Genomic DNA, 21,606 nt, shown 5'->3' with positions numbered 1-21,606 from the left:
TACACATCACAGGAGCAAAACATAACAGAGCCCAGCGGACCAAAACGCGCGGGTCACAGGCCTGCAAACCGTAAAATGAAGTTCTATTATGGTTTGCTGAAAACTTTCCCGTTATGCAAATAATATTGCAGAGTGTTTACATTCCACGCGATTACTTACTAGCGCAGTGAATCCGGACATTGAAGCCAATGGGATGATGATGAGGATTAACACTGTGTAGAGGAGTGCGGCGAAAAGCTGTTACTATGTACCGTGATGATGCCTTTTGATGAGATTGGCCAACTGTCTTCTCAAGCCTGAACCCCCATCGAGCTGTGCTGGTAACATACGGGCTCACGTTTGGTCCATGCAATCTTCGTGCGCCATGCAGGTGTCATTCGCAAGCAGTTAGGAGCCTTTGAGGCCCAGGCTCATATGGGCAGGTTATAAGTACACACCCGCGACAACGGAATATATTCACAGCACAAAAAACACAATCCACCCCGTGGCCAGCAGCGGCGCTCCAAATCTCAATCCACGGAATGCGGAATATGTACCGACGGAAGGCTGCAAACGATTCCTTCACGAGGCAGGTAACAACTGCGCCAGGCGTAGCGTGGGGTAGCTTCCACACCCGCCTCTGTGTCCAATACATCATACTACCTACTCATGCCATCATACTAATACTGTGAAGCTCTGCGATCTCGCCTTTAACCTGGCGGACGGTAGCTACCGTGCGGGAGATGGTGCCGGCTACGAACTCCTTATGGGTGGCCATCAGGTGGAACGCTCGCTTATAGTCCGCCTCCAGCTTGGCCAGCTCCCCTTCACCCTCCCTGATGGGACATGGGACAGGCACGTCAAGCACGTCCGCACGAGTGTATCGCTGAGTCAGCGGCGGAGCCATGCGAGAGTCACATCGCATATAAAACGCAATCATCGGTTTGCATCATACTGTTGACTGGTGGCGATGTGCACATGGACTGGGACAGGGCGAAGGGGACGTGACAGGACCTGGTACTTGCATGGGAGTGGCATGGGGGCTGCGGCAGCGGCGCCAAGTTAATTACAGTTCGCACATTGACAGGGTTGACGAATATTCCTACCTCTTGCCTTGCTCGTACAGCATTTGGGCTCGCGAGATTTGCGACTCCATGTGCTCCGTTCGGTTGACCGCCTCACTGCAAGACTCCTCAATCAGCGCCTTGATTCTGTCCGCCTGCGGCAAACAGCGACATGGCAGTCTCGACCCCGCCGCGACATCCTAATCAGCCACCTTGAAATGAAAAGACGCAGAGCAAAGGATGTTTACCACATTTGAATTTGACTAGAGCCACCGGTTAACGGCTGTCCGTACCCATTTACATGAGCTATACCAGGATCCCCCGTAAACCCCGGGACTTTCATTTATTTCAATACCTGCGCCGTGAGCTTCCTGCATTTCTCGTCATAGAAGTCTTTGGTCGCTTGCAACTGCGCCTCCAGCTTGGCATTCTGTTTTTGCGGCAGGGAACAGCGGTGCCCGTGCACCGGTCATAAATAATGATGATGCAACACATCGTGCGTCAAGTGGGAAGAGCCTTTCATTTGTGATTTGTGCCGTGATGGTTTAGCTATAGAGTGGAAAGGTAGTTGTTATAGCTGAGTAAGTCTGCTGCATTCAGCAGCAGGAGATCCGTGCTCAAGAAGAAACACATCATCCACACAACAAACACCCTAGCAGCCGAAGTGCACTTACTTCTGCTTGGAGAGCAGCGATTTCCTGTTTCTTTTCCGCGGTGCTCTCCGTACGTGCGCTGCAAGCCTCCTGAAGGCCGGTTAGATCCTGATGCAGCTGCTTCGCGCGCGTGAGGTAGGTATCGCGGAGACGCTCCAAGTTGGGCTTCACCACGCCCTTCAGGTCCAGGTTACAAAATTCAGCCTGCAACCGCCACGCAGCGGGGCCCCCACTTCGGCGTTAAACCAGATAAGATTGCGCATAGGGCATGGCTGGCATCAGCCGTGCAAAGCAGCAGGTCCTTTCACTTGCCTGTGAAGTTGCATCTCGGTTGATCCGCAGCTCATAGTTTGTGCCGCCAGCACGCTTTGTGGTTGCTGGGACGAGCTTAAGGGCCTTCACCAGCGTATTGTACGTGTTTGCGAGCGACAGCGCGTTGGACGTGCTGCGGATGACCTACAGGCAAAATCCCATCCGCGAAGAAACCAATCAATCAAACGAACAGTCAAGACCTCGGGGACGTGGGCCAGGTAATGGCAACTGACACGAAGGTCAATAGCTAAGGAAGCGAGAAAGGAAAACGATACTGTTGGCACATAGCACTCCCCAAGCAAGCGTGGCTAATCAAGCCAACCCACCTGCATTTCCATCTCGTGGTTTGCGCGTTCCATCTCCTCGCACTGAGCTGCCTCAGTCGCCACCAGCTCCTCTAGCTTTTTGCTGCATCGCACGGAAAGCAGGTACACCATCATTGCCCCGGAGCTGATGCGCGTTCAACGACTACTACTATTATAGCATCCAAGTCAACCCTGTAACACGTACCGCTCCAGCAGAATACGGTTGACGTCGGCCTTGCTGACCGGCTGGCTCGCTACGCTGTGACGCAGCTTCTCCACTTCGGCCTCCGCAGCGGCAATCTGCTCCTGCTTCGTCTGAACGTCCATCTTCTTCTCAGACAGCTTGCGGAGCGCGGCCTGGTTAAGGGCCTGTGGAAGGGTCAGCCCGTTCAAGCCCGTTAGGGTCCGTCGGTCGGGAAGTCGGAAAGTCGTGAAGGCCTTTGGGCGCTGTGCTAAACCCTATAGCCAAGGGGTCCCCGGCTTTTACAGACACCACCCCGCACTTGTAACTTGTATACCTCCCAGGTGCTGACGTGTCTTGGGATGGGTACATAGGTCGTTAGGATCGCAGCTGACTTACCTCAAAAAGCAATACGATCAGCATAGCTGACCAAGCTCAGAGGAAACCGGCTGGATGATAGAAACCATTACGACCCCCTTCCAGGGGGGATTATCGACCCCCTAACGATTAAATCTCCTCACGGGCTGGCATGCGCGGAGAAACGAAAGCTCGAGGGGTCGGTGGACAGTTATCCCGCCATCATCCCGTGTATCATGCCGGGCGCATTCTCCCGAGGGGCGCAACCTCATGGAGGATGCAACAACACCAGGGGGCATACCTGGTCCTGTTGTACTAGAAGTTCAAGTTTCTCGCAGATGACCGTCTGCTCCCTGTTTTGCTCCGTTGCTAGGTCCACTGGATCAGGGAGTGAGCGCAGCTGCGCCAGCTCCTCCTCAAGCTGCTCGTTCTCCTAAGAATTTTCAACGCGCGTGCAACAAAAGTGTAAGTAGCGATGTTCCCTTTGGGTTTAAAAGGCACATCATTTGCAAGGGAACGTCTTCTTAAACCAGTATGATGGACATGGCAAAAGCATTGCTGGGAACTATACCGGCGGTTTCAATGGAAAAAGGGCAGGGACTAAGTACTCAAATTAGGCCGTGGCCTTTTAATGCCTGCACGGACTTACCTTGCGTAACTCCTCGTAGCGTGCGCCCCGCTCCGCCTCCTCCTTATGGAACTTCTCAGCGAACTGCCTGTCAAGTTCTTGGCTACGAGCATCGTTGCACAGCATGAAGCAGTGGTACCCTTCCCCGACGTAGTCCATCATCTCCTCCACATGATTGCCGCCCTGGAGCAGTTTTGCAAGTCAGATGTTTCGTCAAGAGATACGCAGAAATCCCCCTTCCTTTGTACATGACGCCAGCGTAGCGCCATGCCTCCCCCGGGGTGCTTTCCCATGCACATACATTTATCCCATGGTTCCTTCGAACCCAAAGCAACGCACCTGGCTGCTGTTGCCTTTTTCCTTGTACTCGAGCGCCTCGACTACCCATGTAAGAGCTCCCAAGACCGCCGGCCATGAGTGCGGGGCACCGACGGCGAACAGAGCGCTCTTGCTGACCTGGTAAGGATAATTAAGGCGCTTGAGGAAGACGGGAAACTCGTCCTCGACTTTCCCTTGGACCCGAGTTGCTGGATCAAGCTGTTGGATGAGGAACGTCACGATTGCTGTGAAATCCTTTCCGGTCGGGCTTGCCAATGTTTTCGGAGAAACAGGGTATGAGAAGCCATGGGTTGTAAAGTAGTGAATTAAAGTCTTGATGCAGTAGTTCTGGTAATCTTTGCTGCTTAAGGGACGCGGATCCTGCTTCGGGCCGGTTGTCTTGGTTACAATGCTGGGGCGCCCCTCCAGAGTTATTCCAGACATGCCTCCTGCTCCCAACATTCCTGGCGCAACACTCTTCCTGCCCTTGACAGAAAGCGCTGCACCATCCATCCCGCAGCGGCCTGGAGCTGCGCTGTTTCCTCCTTTGACAACATTGCTCTGGGATGCACTGATCGAGGCTAGGGTTTGCCTGCGATTCATTCAGATTGCCTATAGCGAAGCGGCTAGGTAATAAGAGGAAAAGCGTTCGAGATAAAGAGGTCCAACAGCCCAACAGCTGAATTTGCAACTTCTTTACTAATCGTAGTGCTAAGGTTCTGTTAGCATAATATTATACATAAAATTTAGCAAACAAAGTTTGCTTACTATTCCGCCATCATTTCCTGGAGCCATCGGATGCTCGGGTTGAATCTCGGAATTCGACCTCATGAATTCCCAAGGAATTCCGGGCCAAATCCCATCGGGATTTGAGGATTTGACCCCCAAAACAATTATCATCATGCAACATGGCCATGCAAAAGAATTCCATGTGCAGCCGTTACATTATATAATGTACGTTCGAGCGGCATACCATGCTCGTGCCAGTCAGTCCTTAAACCTTTTAGTTAGACTAGTATTAGAGTCATTCCTTGTTGTAGTTGAATGGTCGCTTTACCCGTTTGGGCTCGTACGTGTTCGTGTCGTCGGATGGTGACAGATGTGCTCATATGGCCTAGATGGGTTAACTTGCTGTAACTACATGTTTACCCTTAGATCAAGACAGCCACTCTGATCACCAGCTTGACTGACCATTAACCCAAGTGACCGATAACCCAACTGAGCAGTAACCCAACTGACCAGTAACCCAACTGACCGGTAACCCAACCGACCGGTAACCCAAGTGACCATTAACCCAACCGACCGGTAACCCAACTGACCAAACCCAACTGACCGGTAACCCAACTGACCGGTAGCCCAATTGTCCATTAACCCAATTGACCGGTAACCCAACTGAGCGGTTACCCAACTGACCAGTAACCCAACTGACCGGTAACCCAACTGACCGGTACCCAATTGACCATTAACCCAACTGACCATTAACCCAACTGACCGGTTAACGTGTCTTTAACGATCGTTAACCGGTCGGTTCGGTTAACGACCCGGTAGTGTTCAAAACGGTCGGTAACCGACGTGTTTATGCCATAGGGATAATTGTTTTGGGGATCAAATCCTCAATGGATTTGGCCCAGAGTTCCTTGGGAATTCATGAGGTCAAAGTCCGAGATTGCGACCCCGTGAGGGGCCTCATTCAAAACGTGGATCATTTTTGTTCAAACACAAGGTTATCTATTGCAGATGTGCTTATCGTCTTCGCGTCAAGGATTTATTGATTCGTTGCTACCATGAACGACTTCATTGCTTATGGGTTGCAAGTAAACCCGCAGCCGTCTGCCTGGGAGGCACTAACAGCTCCGTGGTTTCAGTGAAGGCTGCAACCCTCACCATGGTGCGCAGCGCTCTCGTGCCACTCTGCGACGCAGTGCTCTCGTGCCACTCTGCGACGAGGATATTGATTTAGATGTACGCCTGGAACTCCAATAAATTGCCCATCCATAAATATCAACTGAGCTGTTTGGACTCCACATTGAAACTCTCATGGACATCATCAATATACCGAGGCCGGCTGGTCGCCGGGCTCAGCCGAGGACCTCGGCGCGGGGCGGCGCCTAGGTATGGGCGGCGGGCGGTGGGCGCGTGGTGGGCGGTGGGCGGTGGGTGGCGGTCGTGGCTGTTCCTTCCATAGGCCCTCCCCACCTAAGCCTCTCCTGTAGAGAGCGGTGATCAGGTTTGGGCGCTGGGCCAGGCCGTCTGGCCACAGACCGTCTGGCCACAGACCGTCTGGCCACAGACCGTCTGGCCACAGACCGTCTGGCCAAGCCGCCACGCGGTTCCATCCCAGGCCATATATACGTCTATAGTAGGCAGAAGTGTCGGTGATCCGCCTTTAGCAGCCTGTGCGGGTGGGTTGCCTCGTTCGTTCCGCTGCTGTAATCCTATACAGGCAACTCACTCGGGCTGTTGGGCATGATCGGCTGAGAGGCATGAGAGGCTCCCAGTCATCGCGCCAGGAGCGGAGCCGGAAAACCATGCGGCCGCGCATGATTTCCTGCCTGTGCATATCTCTGACGTGGCCCGTCTAGAGGTAGCGTACTACAGGTGGGAAGCGGTCGAGCAGTCGTAATAGCGTGTGCATGTTCGCGGATACAGTATACCTTGCTTCGCATGCCACAACGCGGGTTGCGGATTTTGTATACGGATATCAGATCTGCGATTTCTGCAGGACTGCGTCATGGCCGCGCGGAGTAGGTGAGGTGAGTCATTCAACAAGTCAGCAACAGCGGCGCGGGACGCCCTGGTTGTAGAGCTGAGTCGTTCAGCGAGTCAGCAATTGATACCGTCCGTGTGGCACCAATTGATACCGTCCGTGTGGCACCGGACGGTACTAGCGTTGGTCGTCTGAAAATAATTCCGAATAATTGACAACGTAGAGCCGCGCGGCGGGTTCGCTGGCCGTAGGCCGGTGATATCTAACGTGCACCCTAAATGGTACACAGGCACTGAAGCCTCGGGACGCATCTCAGCTATGTGGTTCCGAATCAGACCGCTACGATCGATAAAGCTCGCCACATGGCCGCTGCCGTCGATACTACGTGCAACGGCCATCGGCAGCGATGTTTGCAACTCTGGAAAAGGCGTCCTCGCTGTATCGAAGTACGCTTGCACCGCGACACGCACCCTGCTTGCAGCAGGCTGAAAAGCGTGCAACGACGATGATACCTCCACATCACCACGCCCAGTCCGCGCGGAATCAGTGGACGTACTTTGCGACATGCCTGCCGAACAAACTGCTCAACAACACAGACAGCTGCTTAATAGAACAAACTGCTTAATACAGCAGAACCATCCGCAATATAACAGCGAAATCGCCCACTCTAGTACAACTCTTGCTTTGTACAAGGTTGCCAGCTCGCTATACGACGCGCTGCCGCGCGCTAAACGCTCGCACCCGTAAAACAGAATCCTGCCAGTACAACCCACGCAACAATCCTGTGCTCTACAATTACTCACTCACTCAACGGCTCCGCTCCAACAACCAGGGCGCCCGGCGCCGCTCCTGCTCACTTCCTGAATGACTCACCTCACCTATTCCGCACAACTCCTGCACAAGTCGCAGATTTCACAGCCATCTCGAAAAAAAACCACAACCCGCGTTGTGGCATGCAAACCAAGATATACTGCATCCGCGAACATATCGCTCTTGCACCGCCAGAACGCACTGCGCACCATTCACCAATACAAGCGCATTGGCTGATGGCAGCGACGCGCCCACCGCCCACCGCACTGCACTCCGCGGCAATCGTCGCCAACTGCAGTGCCTGTGCCCACAGGACCTACACCTCTCAGCATGTGGCCGGTGCTCATCATTCCTTCAAAGGCCGCGCCTATGCCAGCAGCAGCAGATGCACGCTGCGCCTCTGCCATCACCCAACACGCCAGCATTCCTCCATCCAAACACTCCCTGCTTCATCACCGCTCTCTGTACAGGACAGCCTTGGGTGGGAAGGGGCCATGCAACTCCACCGCCCACCGCCCACCGCCGACCGCGCTCATCGCCGCTGCTCATCATTTCTTCAAACGCCGCGCCTATGCCACACACGCTGCGCCTCTGCCATCACCCAACGCGCCAGCATTGCTCCATCCAATCAAACTGTCGGACCGTGCACTGCCTGATGCATCACCGCTCTCTCTACAGGACAGGCTTGGCTGGGGAGGGGCCATGCAACTCCACCGCCCACCGCCCACCGCCCACCGCCCGCCACCCACCGCTCACCACCCGCCCGCCGCTCGCCACCCATGACCCTCCCGCGCCGCCGACCGCGCCGCGAGGCGCCAAGGTCCTCGGACTCAGCAGGCGACAGCCGGCCTCGGTATGAAGATTGCTAGGTCCTCGGCCACAACATGCACGACGGTATTAATATTAACACCGGGGCATGGCCAGAGAATGCACCGAGGTTGGAAATGAACGAGTGTCCATCCTCCTCTAATGCCGATGACGTTAGCCTTCTGGCAACAACACCGGGACGCATGGGGAACATTGTGGACATTGTGGACATGTTCTGTGATGTGATGATTTTGGGATGCGCCCAAATGTGTCGAAATGTGAACGCCTCGTTTTTGCAAGCGACAGCGATACTAGGAGTGCTGTCCAAGCATCGTGTGATGAGCTCAGGCTGGCTGGAGAGGCCATACCGGCGAAGGATAGTGCACGATATCTGGAGTTAGTGTATGGGCCGGAACGGCAGTTCTGGGCCTGCCGTCAGCAGTTGTATGACACAGCTAGAGCAGCTATGTTCGCGTTGAGTGAAGAATTAGATAAGCTAAAGTTGTTCGCCCCAGATGTGAGGATGAGGTGTTTCGATACGCAGGTACGAGCAATACTGTTGTATGGTTAAGCGTGGGGGCCGTTTATGCTAGCTGAGGTCTTGGACAGGCTCAGGAGGCGGAGTGATGCGAGTAACCTTGCAGCGGGGCCCTTCGAGGCATGCCTAAAGGACAGAGCGGTGCAGCTTCAGATATCTTTCATGCGACAAATTGTAGGAGCTGCCAGACCAACACACCACCTCCTGTTTGCAGAGCTGTTGCAGCTACCCCTACACTACCACGTTCTCAAGCAGGTTGTGAGGTTTTGGAACCATGTCCGTTTACAGCGTGGGTCTGTGGCACACCATGTTTTGCGACAGGAGGTCGCAGAGTCCCTCTCCAACCCCGAAGGGGCCGGATGGGGGACACTACTCCTCCGTTTTCTATGTTTTTGGGGGCACGACGTATGGAAAGAGGCCCCGCAAGGGCTACACGAGGTAGACGAACGAGTGGAGTGGCTGATGAACAGGCCAATACCAGAAGGTGTGGTTTTGGAGTTCAAGGAGCGATTAGTGAGTGGTTGGAAGCATACGCGTTTAGATGTCCAGCCTGACGTGTACCCGTCAGACGGCAAGCAACCAGGAATTCACATGGCGAAGTATAAGCATCGGATGGGTCTGGCGGCCGAGCAAGCGGGCAGGAAGGAGGTGCCCCCGCTATGCTAGGTGTCCTATGCTAAAGCACTTGACACTCGAGTGTGTACCCATGACCTGGCTGCACCTGTGACTCACAGACGTTTGGAAAGCCTAGCGTTCTCTTGTCCCGAGGGGTGCCGGGGCTGCCTGACCGCACTAGCGCATATGGTTCATTAACACAGATCAGAGGGGTAGCCATGCTTGGCTTGATAGCCCAAACCAGGACTCCTTTAAGCCCCATATAGCAGAACCCATCCTGGACATGCATGGCGGGTATGAGTGTATCTCACCTGTCGTGTAAGCCTTCTCAAGGAGAGCAATCAGCTCCTGACCCCCCATCTGCTGTATGACTTGCTCGTGCAGCTCTTCCTCACAGCCAAGCATCTGCACGGTGAGCTGGTCCACAGCGCGCTTGAGCTTGACATTTTGACTTTGGCACACATCCAGCTCCAACAGTGCAGCTTCCAGATGCGCAACAACCTCCGAATGGCCAAGCTCCCGGACGCTCGCTTGTCACAGTGTGTTGCCGATAAGGATGAGACATGTTACAGGATTAGGTTTACAGCACCTGACCAAGTTTGCAGCTGTCATCCTAGGATGAGGGTTGTGGCACCAGCTCAAGGGATGGGGATGGGACCTTGGCTGACAGCTTTTGGATGTGAACGCAGTCGCAGCTGCAGGACGGGGATGACCATGGTTGAAGGGAATGGGGATGGGACCCTGGATAGCAGGATAGGATTGGGAGGCCCAGCCGTAGGATGAGGATGGGAACCCTGTCAGAAGGATGGGAATAGCACCGGCCCTAGGATGGGGGATGGGGGAGGTTTGCCCCTGCCAAGGATGGGAGGATGGCTGACCAGTACCCACCCCAAGGATTGGGGATGGGACCCCCTTTGCAGTCCTCCTCGCTTAGTTAGCCAGTCAGATGCGACTCGGCCTAGAAGTAGTCTTATTGAAGAGCTACATTTTGGAAAATTACACAGTTTTGTTGTTGCAACTTGGTGTGGGTTGACACCTCTATCCGGTGTTAGTTCTGTAATCGGTGCGAAAGCTTTCGGAGATTCATTAAGATGTGTGATGAACCAGTGAATTGCGCCTGAGTCTGGAAGTATGCGTACCGAAATTTCACTGAGTTTCCCTACAGCAGTATTACGACACACCGTGCAGACTGATACCCATCTATCGAGGCAGACAGACAGACAGACAGACAGACAGACAGAAAGACACCAGCCATAGCTATTTAATGCACAAACAACCCTGAGCATAGCCGTTGGCGAGTTGGGTCCAGACAGGCTACAACCACGTAATGGAGTTTATGCGATTTAATGTACAACAAGACCATGTTCATGGCTTTAGTAGTGGTACAAACCCCTTAAGTAGGGCTCAAGCAGCTCGCAGCCCTAGCGCCATACCGCCGGCGACCATCATCACAGTTATATAGACCATCCCTCTCTTACACGTGCATAGCAAGAAACCATACAAAGACAACAACCAGCCACCACTCCATCACTGCATACCTCCTCCACCCCACACAGGCTGCCGCCAGCAGCCCACCCAGGGAAGGCAGTACTACTCAATCACGCAACGAACGCCTTCTACTTGCGCATGGAGGCACGCCCGCAATTGACGCCATAAGCCCGCTTTCCAAATCGTCCGCCATCACCGCCGCAAGCATTTCCCCACCAGTCGGGAACACCGGAGAGCCGTTGCTTCACTGGCACAGAGTGGTCGCCAGCCCGCGACTGTCATCACGGACCGGCTTCACTACAACAGCTTCCATGACTCCAAACGGCATTCACAGCAGCACCAGCAGTTGCAGCACCAGCCGCACGAAACGCCTCAATGGTCTATCGCAACCTGGCGTGACCTTAAAGACGTGCACGGCAACGGATGGCGAAGTTTTCAGCACAATCAGGTGGTCGCACGGCCTAAATGCAACAGAAACCTGGCTCCCAGCCTCAGTCATTTTTCCCAGCTCTCAGTGATTACCTTTGCTTGCAGTTTTCTGCCTACAGAGAGCAAAATACAGCACTCTTTGATACACAAAATCAGTCGGCAAATGGTACAAGTTCTTCTACATAGGCGCCCGGCCCCGCCATGGCCGCAGCCAAAGGATGCGGAAAGGCAATGGCAACATGGACTACCGGATCAGGAGTTGAAATGGTGTCTCTCGATGCCTGTGGCATTACACAATCATGAAGTCCATTAGGTGGGAAGGCTGGTTGAGGGGGGAGGTGTGCACCTGCTCCCAGGGCACGAACATGCATGGCGCCAGACCGCGGCTGTGTGACTTGCCAGACGCCGCGTCCACATCCGCGTCTGCATCCGGTCCTGGGGCGCACCATCACAAAGATCCAACAGGAAAAAACGGACCGTTTCCCGAAAGACAAATCAACAGGACGTTTGACCTTAAACGACTCTTACGGGACTACCATAGGAAAAAACGCACGAATTTGCCTTTCCATCGTCCAAAATCATCTCCCTTTTCACATTTCCCACGTTTCCACCACCTAAATACGTGCTCTTCGCCGGCGCCTTCCTTCCTCTTCCTACATATATGTATCTTCCCCCTTCCCTCCCGCACACCTTCCCTCCTGCCCATCCCACCTTGCTGTCCCGAAAGATCCGCCGTACTACGCAGCTCCCTGTCGTACGTCACAATGGACTCGATATACAATCTGTTGTTGGCGCCCGGGTGTGTGGAAGCCATGGCTAGACGGCAGCGCAGCTCCGTACAGGTGCTATTGGGGTACACCAGCGCGCAGTAGACCTTGGTGCCCTGCGATGGGGAGCGCGGACGCTCAGTGTCCCATTGCTGCCCCGCCTCTCTGCTCTACAGCAGATGGGGCCCCCTTTCGCCCGTCATGCGGTGCTTTACCTTAATCACGTATCGCCCCCACAGCACCGCCGCTGCCCGGTCCTTATCCGCCGCTTGCCACTCCTTGGCGGCGCCAGCTGCGCCGCCCAGACCCCGGCTTCGAGGGAGCTTCACCGCTCCTGCGGCCGCTGCGGCGGTACCCGGTCCCATGGCTGGTTGGCCCGGGCTGCCTCCCCCCCCGGGCCCCGCACAGCTCGGAGGGAGGGGCAGCTGCGCCATTGACTTGGCCACCTTGCTGACGACGTTGGGGCTAGTGCGGTACAGAAAGGTGCCGTCCGGCAAGAACCTGATGGGAGTAGCAGTGGCAGTGGCAGCAGCAGCAGCAGCTGTAGCAGCAACAATAGCAGCAGCAGCTGCAGCAGCAGCACAGCCGCAGTAATAGCGGGGGCGCAACATCAGCCCTTGTACGTGTGTTTCAAATGGCCGCCTGCTGCTGAAATACGCCAGAAGGGCGTAACCCGACAACTACGCGGGGGGGGAGAGTGTTTGTACCATGCTGACCTGTAATAGCGGAAATAGCTGACAAGGTGCACGGGCCTGTGGCTGGTGAATTCCACCACGCCTGTCCGCACGTAAGTGTTGCGAGCTTTTGATCCGACGACGATCCAAAAGCGCCGACAGTGCCAGTTAGCAGTATTATACCAGTAGCAACCGGCGCATCCGCAGTAATGGCAGCGCCGTCAGAGCACGTGGGAGCACCGGGAGGGCAGAATATGCAGCAAACCTCAGAAACAAAGATGTGCAGCAGCTAACAGCAACGGCGTCGTTAGGCAGGGGGAAATGAGCCAAGCAGGCCCGAGCGGGTGTGGGCGCTGCGGGAGTGCGACGACGATGCCATGAACTCATTACAGATTGGCGGTTGACGGCTCTGCAAAAGATCCAAGGAGGCTGAACAGGAGGTCTAGGAGTCGTCCTCTCAACGACTAATACACGGGTGTCAGTACCATTTGTGATCCGGCACACATGTTGCTGTCAAAACCTGCCAAACCGACTGCCATTAGAATCCCCTAAGAGCGCACTTCAGGAGGAAACCCTAAGATTCTAGCATTTTACGACACGCCGATGCACATGTACGGCAGTAATAGTCACCATGGCCAATATGAACGCAACACCTACTACGAAAATGTAGCGTAAGTATATGATCAGAGTACATGATCCGGCTGGGCAGGCAGACGTCATGCATATGTAACTTTCGTAACCCCTGGTGTGGTACTGTACAAAACAGAGCGTGGTACAAATACAGCCATGAGGTCCTGGTCGCTCCAAGGCCCGACGCCGCTGGCGTACCGTATCCATGTCTAACAACCCTACCCGCATAGAGGCCGTCAAAGCGGAGGTGGGGGTGATGAACGAACATGCGCTTCCAGGAAAACCTGGTAAGAAAAGGGAGGGAGCATGAGGGAAGTGACACGCGTGCAACTATAAGCGTGATACGCAAGCCCCGAGACCAGGATTCACACAGGTTTGGGGTTCACGTGCACGGCGGGCGACATGCCTCCATAAGGGACGACCGCCTCCGATGACATCTGATCCCTCTGAAAGTGCCTTCTCATATGAAAATTCTAAACGTGTGAACATCAATTGCCCAAACTACCTGGCAAACAAAGTCCCGTATCGATGCCGTACCTGTACTGCGTGGCCATCAGCTTGTGGCGTTCTGCATGATTTGGAATTCCCAAGGAAAACGCCTCGTGACAAGCGTATTCCCAAAGCCGTGGATGCTGTGTAAAAGAATCCAAGACAAGAAAGGACGCGAAGCTAGTCAGGGTAGATGCGACACACATTACACCGTTACGCCTGGCCTGGCATTCAGGGTTTCACCATGCGCACCTCAGAGATGTTCCGCCACTGACGACAGACCTGAAAGCACCGTTAAATGTATGTGAAGTCGGGCAAAAGCCGAAGAACTCGGCGACACTCGATGCTCACCAGCGCTGCCTTGCCGAGCGCGTAAGGCTCCAGGAAGCTGAAGATGATGACCATGAGCTCCTGAGGAATGGTTCGCTGAATCAGCGCCAGCTCCACTTGCTGCAAGGGAGGAGTAGGGTTACGGCGAACCATTACCCTGACGATGCAAACATTGACAAAAGCCAACCTGTTCAGAGACAGCCGATGGAACCTGTAAGCGGTTCCCGTAAAGTGACAGCCATGGCCGGTAGAGGCCCAGGACACCCTCAACCGGCGCAATTTGTAAGGTCATTCCTTTATAACAAAGCTATTTGTTTTCCCAGCAGACAATCCAAAAAACCTACTAACGTAATACACCCGGCCAACAATATTAAGCTGTCCTTGTAACTTTCTAGTCTTCGCGAATTGTCGTGCATCTCGTCCATCAGGCACCAATGGCCAATTGTTGCTGCCGTGGGTATCACTTATGATTGCTCACAGCAGTCGCTGTTGCCTGACATCCAACTTTGTTTGTTAATATTAGTTTCCCCACTTGACGCTGGAAGGGTCGCTGTAACGACCACGCTTGTGCAAATCGCGTGGCTGTAGAAACTTGGTCGACAGACCCTCCCAATGGCGTCCCCACTATAGCTGAAGGGTAGCTTTAAACTCTGCAATATCACAACTCTGTACAGTTGATGCGTAATCATCGTACAAAGAAGAGCCTATTTGCCAATTGTTGCGAGCTGGAAGATTCAGAAGATAACCTCGTCGGGGAGAAGGGGGAATGCATGCGACGCGTTTCTTTCCCGGAAGCCCATCCTTGTGGTTGGCTACGTGTAATAGGCACAAAGGCGAGGGCCCAAGCATAATGCCAGCGTGCCAGGCCGTGTGATTTCCATTGTGTGCAGTTCTGTAGATGCCCCTCGTAAAGGCACTTCCATTGTGCTTGCCTACGGGTCTAGTCTGGATAGCTGGCCCGAATGCATATGCTGAAGCCTGCCTCACACCCTGGCGGCCGCCTTATACAACGCGCCCGGGACTAGCAACTGCCTAGCCGGGCCTTTGCATCCATGGCTTCGCAAAGAGCCATATGCTGTGCTCGAAAGCGTTCAGGACTGTTCAAGCACTACCATGACTGGTCTAGGCCGCTACGGTGCATAGCATAGGCCATCATCCCTCCGGGAATGACCGCAGCATTCAAAGATATCTATGGATGGGCAATTTATTGGAGTTCCAGGCGTACGTCTGAATCAATATCCTCGTCGCAGAGTGGCACGAGGGCGCTGTGCACCATGGTGAGGGTTGCAGCCTTCACTGAAGCCACGGAGCTGTAGTGCATCCCAGGCAGACGGGAACTTGCAACCCACAAGCAATTAAGTCGTTCATGGTAGCAATAAATCTCGAAGACGATAAGCGCATCTGCAATACATATCCTTTGTGTTTGAACAAAAATGATCCACGTTTTGAATCAACCCGAGCATCCGATGGCTCCAGGAAATGATGGCGGAATAGTAACGCAAACTTTGTTTGCTAAATTTTATGTATAATGTTATGCTAACAGAACCTTAGCACTACGATTAGTAAAGAAGTTGCAAATTCAGCTGTTGGGCTGTTGGACCTCTTTACCTCGAACGCTTTTCCTCTTATTACCTTGCCGCTTTCGCAATAGGCAATCTAAATGAGTCGCAGGCAAACTCTAGCCCCGCTCAGTCCATCCCAGAGCAATGTTGTCAAAGGAGGAAACAGCGCAGCTCCAGGCCGCTGCGGGAAGGATGCAGCGCTTTCTGTCAAGGGCAGGAAGAGTGTTGCGCCAGGAATGTTGGGAGCAGGAGGCATGTCTGGAATAACTCTGGAGGGGCGCCCCAGCATTGTAACCAAGACAACCGGCCCGAAGCAGGATCCGCGTCCCTTAAGCAGCAAAGATTACCAGAACTACTGCATCAAGACTTTAATTCACTACTTTACAACCCATGGCTTCTCATACCCTGTTTCTCCGAAAACATTGGCAAGCCCGACCGGAAAGGATTTCACAGCAATCGTGACGTTCCTCATCCAACAGCTTGATCCAGCAACTCGGGTCCAAGGGAAAGTCGAGGACGAGTTTCCCGTCTTCCTCAAGCGCCTTAATTATCCTTACCAGGTCAGCAAGAGCGCTCTGTTCGCCGTCGGTGCCCCGCACTCATGGCCGGCGGTCTTGGGAGCGCTTACATGGGTAGTCGAGGCGCTCGAGTACAAGGAAAAAGGCAACAGCAGCCAGGTGCGTTGCTTTGGGTTCCGAAGGGACCATGGGATACATGTATGTGCATGGGAAAGCACCCGCGGGGAGGCACGGCACTACGCTTGCGTCATGTACAAAGGAAGGGGGATTTCTCCGTATCTCTTGACGGAACATCTGACTTGCAAAACTGCTCCAGGGCGGCAATCATGTGGAGGAGATGATGGACTACGTCGGGGAAGGGTACCACTGCTTCATGCTGTGCAACGATGCTCGTTGCCAAGAACTCGACAGGCAGTTCGCTGAGAAGTTCCATAAGGAGGAGGCGGAGCGGGGCGCACGCTACGAGGAGTTACGCAAGGTAAGTCCGTGCAGGCATTAAAAGGCCACGGCCTAATTTGAGTACTTAGTCCCTGCCCTTTTTCCATTGAAACCGCCGGTATAGTTCCCAGCAATGCTTTTGCCATGTCCATCATACTGGTTTAAGAAGACGTTCCCTTGCAAATGATGTGCCTTTTAAACCCAAAGGGAACATCGCTACTTACACTTTTGTTGCACGCGCGTTGAAAATTCTTAGGAGAACGAGCAGCTTGAGGAGGAGCTGGCGCAGCTGCGCTCACTCCCTGATCCAGTGGACCTAGCAACGGAGCAAAACAGGGAGCAGACGGTCATCTGCGAGAAACTTGAACTTCTAGTACAACAGGACCAGGTATGCCCCCTGGTGTTGTTGCATCCTCCATGAGGCTGCGGCCCTCGGAAGAATGCGCCCGGCATGATGCACGGGATGATCGCGGAACTGTCCACCGACCCCTCGAGCTTTCGTTTCTCCGCGCATGCCAGCCCGTGAGGCGCCTGGTTTTAGCAAGCATTACGCATTACCACGGGTGAGGATGGCTGACAGCGGACCGCGCATGTCAGCCTTTCAGGCGATTTATTCGTTAGGGGGTCGATAATCCCCCTTCCAGGGGGGTAGTAATGGTTTCTATCATCCAGCCGGTTTCCTCTGAGCTTGGCCAGCTATGCTGATCGTATTGCTTTTTGAGGTCAGTCAGCTGCGATCCTAACGACCTATGTACCATCCCAAGACACGTCAGCACCTGGGAGGTATACAAGTTACAAGTGCGGGGTGGTGTCTGTAAAAGCCGGGGACCCCTTGGCTATAGGGTTTAGCACAGCGCCCAAAGGCCTTCACGACTTTCCGACTTCCCGACCGACGGACCCTAACGGGCTTGAACGGGCTGACCCTTCCACAGGCCCTTAACCAGGCCGCGCTCCGCAAGCTGTCTGAGAAGAAGATGGACGTTCAGACGAAGCAGGAGCAGATTGCCGCTGCGGAGGCCGAAGTGGAGAAGCTGCGTCACAGCGTAGCGAGCCAGCCGGTCAGCAAGGCCGACGTCAACCGTATTCTGCTGGAGCGGTACGTGTTACAGGGTTGACTTGGATGCTATAATACTAGTAGTCGTTGAACGCGCATCAGATCTGTAGCAATGATGGTGGACCTGCTTTCCGTGCGATGCAGCAAAAAGCTAGAGGAGCTGGTGGCGACGGAGGCAGCTCAGTGCGAGGAGATGGAGCGCGCAAACCACGAGATGGAAATGCAGGTGGGTGGGTCGGCTTGGTTAGCCACGCTTGCTTTGGGAGTGCTATGTGCCAACAGTATCGTTTTCCTTTCTCGCTTCCTTAGCTATTGACCTTCGTGTCAGTTGCCATTACCTGGCCCACGTCCCCGAGGTCTTGACTGTTCGTTTGATTGATTGGTTTCTTCGCGGATGGGATTTTGCCTGTAGGTCATCCGCAGCACGTCCAACGCGCTGTCGCTCGCAAACACGTACAATACGCTGGTGAAGGCCCTTAAGCTCGTCCCAGCAACCACAAAGCGTGCTGGCGGCACAAACTATGAGCTGCGGATCAACCGAGATGCAACTTCACAGGCAAGTGAAAGGACCTGCTGCTTTGCACGGCTGATGCCAGCCATGCCCTATGCGCAATCTTATCTGGTTTAACGCCGAAGTGGGGGCCCCGCTGCGTGGCGGTTGCAGGCTGAATTTTGTAACCTGGACCTGAAGGGCGTGGTGAAGCCCAACTTGGAGCGTCTCCGCGATACCTACCTCACGCGCGCGAAGCAGCTGCATCAGGATCTAACCGCCCTTCAGGAGGCTTGCAGCGCACGGACGGAGAGCACCGCGGAAAAGAAACAGGAAATCGCTGCTCTCCAAGCAGAAGTAAGTGCACTTCGGCTGCTAGGGTGTTTGGTGTGTGGATGATTCTTGAGCACGGATCTCCTGCTGCTGAGTGCAGCAGACTTCTCAGCTAGAACAACTACCTTTCCACGCTATAGCTAAACCATCACGGCACAAATCACACATGAACGGCTCTTCCCACTTGACGCACGATGTGTTGCATCATCGTTATTTATGACCGGTGCACGGGCACCGCTGTTCCCTGCCGCAAAAGCAGAATGTCAAGCTGGAGGCGCAGTTGCAAGCGACCAAAGACTTCTATGACGAGAAATGCAGGAAGCTCACGGCGCAGGTATTGAAGTAAATGAGAGTCCCGGGGTTTACGGGGGATCCTGGTATAGCTCATGTAGATGGGTACGGACGGCCGTTAACCGGTGGCTCTAGTCAAATTCAAACGTGGTAAACATCCTTTGCTCTGCGTCTTTTCATTTCAAGGTGGCTGATTAGGATGTCGCGGCGGGGTCGAGACTGCCATGTCGCTGTTTGCCGCAGGCGGACAGAATCAAGGCGCTGATTGAGGAGTCTTGCAGTGAGGCGGTCAACCGAACGGAGCACATGGAGTCGCAAATCTCGCGAGCCCAAATGCTGTATGAGCAAGTAAAGAGGTAGGAAGTAGTATTCGTCAACCCTGTCAATGTGCGAACTGTAATGAACTTGGCGCCGCTGCCGCAGCCCCCATGCCACTCCCATGACAGTACCAGGTCCTGTCACGTCCCCTTCACCATGTCCCAGTCCATGTGCACATCGCCGCCGGTCGGCAGTATGATGCAAACCCATGATTGCGTTTTATATGCGATGTGACTCTCGCATGGCTCCGCCGCTGACGCACCGATACACTCGTGCGGACGTGCTTGGCCTGTCCCATGCCCCATCAGGGAGGGTGAAGGGGAGCTGGCCAAGCTGGAGGCGGACTACAAGCGAGCGTTCCACCTGATGGCCACCCACAAGGAGTTCGTAGCCGGCACCATCTCCCGCACGGTAGCTACCGTCCGCCAGGTTAAAGGCGAGATCGCAGAGCTTCACAGTATTAGTATGATGGCATGAGTAGGTCGTATGATGTATTGGACACCGAGGGGGTGTGGAAGCTACCCCACGCTACGAGTACGCCTGGCGCAGTTGTTACCTGCCTGGTGCAGGAATCGTTTGCAGCCTTTCGTCGGTACATATTCCGCATTCCGTGGATTGAGATTTGGAGCGCCGCTGCTGGCCACGGGGTGGATTGTGTTTTTTGTGATGTGAATATATTCCGTTATCGCGGGTGTGTACTTATAACCTGCCCATATGAGCCTGGGCCTCAAAGGCTCCTAACTGCTTGCGAATGACACCTGCATGGCGCACGAAGATTGCATGGACCAAACGTGAGCCCGTATGTTACCAGCACAGCTCGATGGGGGTTCAGGCTAGAGAAGACAGCTGGCCAATCTCATCAAAAGGCATTATCACGGTACATAGTAACAGCTTTTCGCCGCACTCCTCTACACAGTGTCAATCCTCCTGATCATCCCATTGGCTTCAATGTCCGGATTCACTGCGCGTAGTAAGTAATCGCGTGGAATGTAAACACTCTGCAATATTGTTTGCATAACGGGAAAGTTTTCAGCAAACCATAATAGAACTCCATGTTACGGTTTGCAGGCCTGTGACCCGCGCGTTTTGGTCCGCTGGGCTGTGTTATGTTTTGCTCCTGTGATGTGTATGTATATGTGTGTGGGGTGCTGGTTGCAGATGGTCTGTGTGAGCGGTGCGATGGTGAGGAATAGTAAACTTCTTCGGCGGTGTTAGCAGCCGAACAGTGTGCAGGTGTTGGTTGCGGCGTGTGCATGATTCTAAGTCCTGGGAGGTCTCGTAGAGCTTTCATTATTGCTGGTGCACCGAAGGCGATTATGGGGCGCCGCCGTAGCAGACTGTTGCAGACAAAGCACGATGAGGGCCGCAACTTTTACTGAGGGTTTTGCTGTATCCGTCGGGTCATTTCGTCTCCTTTTATGAGCAGTGACAAAGCGAGATCTCCGATGGCCTGAATTGTAGATTTTCAAGCGGTCTTCAACCTACTGCATAGGCCAGGGGTTGGAGCATGCTCGCCGAACTTTGTGCGGTATCCGCTGGATTGTTGGTAACGGTCTCCCTTTGGGTCTCCCTTGGCTCACAGTCTTTTGTCTGTCGGTTTGGTTGCGTTTCGAATTGGACGTTCCTGCAATTACGCGCGGGCTTCGTATTTCGAGCATTAATAGCTATTCTGGTTTAAGCGCTGTCGTTCTGTGCTTGATGTTGCGCATCGGGACCGTTGCTTGTCTAGGCTTGTCTCATGCATGAGGCGGGTGTGGAATTGGTGGGTATTGCCATGCGTGTGTACTGTCTTTGTCGGCTGCAGCGAGGTCGCATTGTGTGGTGTTGTGTGTATCCCAGACAATCTGTGTTACATCACATTCATCTGCTAACTGTTCCGGTTTCTTTCCACGTATTTGTCACACATGAGCCATGACAATTGTGTGCCGGACACTTACTTACGCCTGCAACACTTGCTGTAATGCTGCCAGAAGATGCAGCGATCAGTTGCTTCCGTTACCAACAATAACTTTCTGCTCCAAACTTCTCGAGACAAGTGGGCCCCTTATAGGCCCTGTTGCATTGTGGCAAATAATATTATATGTGTGCTGATGGGCCATTTAATCCGGTTGCGTGCATCCCTGCCAGTTTTAAGACATCGGTGGCAACGCTGGGGTCGGGAATGTTAGCTCGGTTCGGGAATGTTAGCTCGGCGTTTACATGGCCGCTTGGAGCTAATTACTCCCCAAAACAGTCCCGAACCCCCAGGATACTAAGCATTCAGATATTCATACATGGCAAAATACCATTATCACTGCCGTCAGTCGATATTTCACGGCTTTCCCTTGTGTGCAGTTCTGTAGATGCCCCTCATAAAGGCACTTCCTTTGTGCTTGCTTACGGCTCTAGTCTGGATAGCTGGCCCGAATGCATATGCTGAAACCTGCGTCATACCCTGGCAGCCGCCTTATAAAACGTGCCTGGGGATAGCAACTGCCTAGCCAGGCCTTTGCATCCATGGCTTCGTGAAGAGCAATATGTT

At 53.9% G+C, this 21,606-nt stretch overlaps 3 protein-coding genes across 3 annotated transcripts; 1 reads left to right on the top strand and 2 right to left on the bottom strand.

The window, feature by feature from the left end:
- Window positions 1-646: 646 nt before the first annotated feature.
- VOLCADRAFT_104827 (uncharacterized protein) lies at window positions 647-4,400 on the bottom strand (the record flags this gene model as incomplete). The annotated part of the gene is made up of 9 exons (XM_002950548.1): window positions 647-815; window positions 1,086-1,198; window positions 1,399-1,473; window positions 1,718-1,900; window positions 2,335-2,416; window positions 2,519-2,682; window positions 3,153-3,284; window positions 3,501-3,662; window positions 3,819-4,400. 9 exons carry the CDS (start codon window positions 4,398-4,400, stop codon window positions 647-649), a joined length of 1,662 nt encoding a protein of 553 aa, XP_002950594.1.
- Window positions 4,401-11,480: 7,080 nt separating this feature from the next.
- Window positions 11,481-14,407, bottom strand: VOLCADRAFT_81203 (uncharacterized protein; the record flags this gene model as incomplete). Its single annotated transcript, XM_002950547.1, is given in 10 exon segments — window positions 11,481-11,626; window positions 11,882-12,074; window positions 12,314-12,383; window positions 12,397-12,459; window positions 12,675-12,759; window positions 13,485-13,546; window positions 13,800-13,894; window positions 14,004-14,033; window positions 14,103-14,201; window positions 14,269-14,407. The coding sequence occupies 10 exon segments, from the start codon at window positions 14,371-14,373 to the stop codon at window positions 11,481-11,483; spliced, it is 948 nt and encodes a 315-aa protein (XP_002950593.1). The 5' UTR covers window positions 14,374-14,407.
- Window positions 14,408-15,741: 1,334 nt separating this feature from the next.
- On the top strand, window positions 15,742-19,562 carry VOLCADRAFT_104825 (uncharacterized protein; the record flags this gene model as incomplete). Its single annotated transcript, XM_002950652.1, has 9 exons — window positions 15,742-16,320; window positions 16,478-16,639; window positions 16,856-16,987; window positions 17,532-17,695; window positions 17,798-17,879; window positions 18,318-18,500; window positions 18,736-18,810; window positions 19,011-19,123; window positions 19,394-19,562. 9 exons carry the CDS (start codon window positions 15,742-15,744, stop codon window positions 19,560-19,562), a joined length of 1,659 nt encoding a protein of 552 aa, XP_002950698.1.
- Between the last annotated feature and the right edge of the window lie 2,044 nt (window positions 19,563-21,606).

Source organism: Volvox carteri (assembly GCF_000143455.1).
Source record: "Volvox carteri f. nagariensis unplaced genomic scaffold VOLCAscaffold_19, whole genome shotgun sequence".
NCBI classification, from domain to species: Eukaryota; Viridiplantae; Chlorophyta; class Chlorophyceae; order Chlamydomonadales; family Volvocaceae; genus Volvox; species Volvox carteri.
Note: the sequence above shows the minus strand (reverse complement) of the source record. Positions and strands in the feature narration are given on the sequence as shown.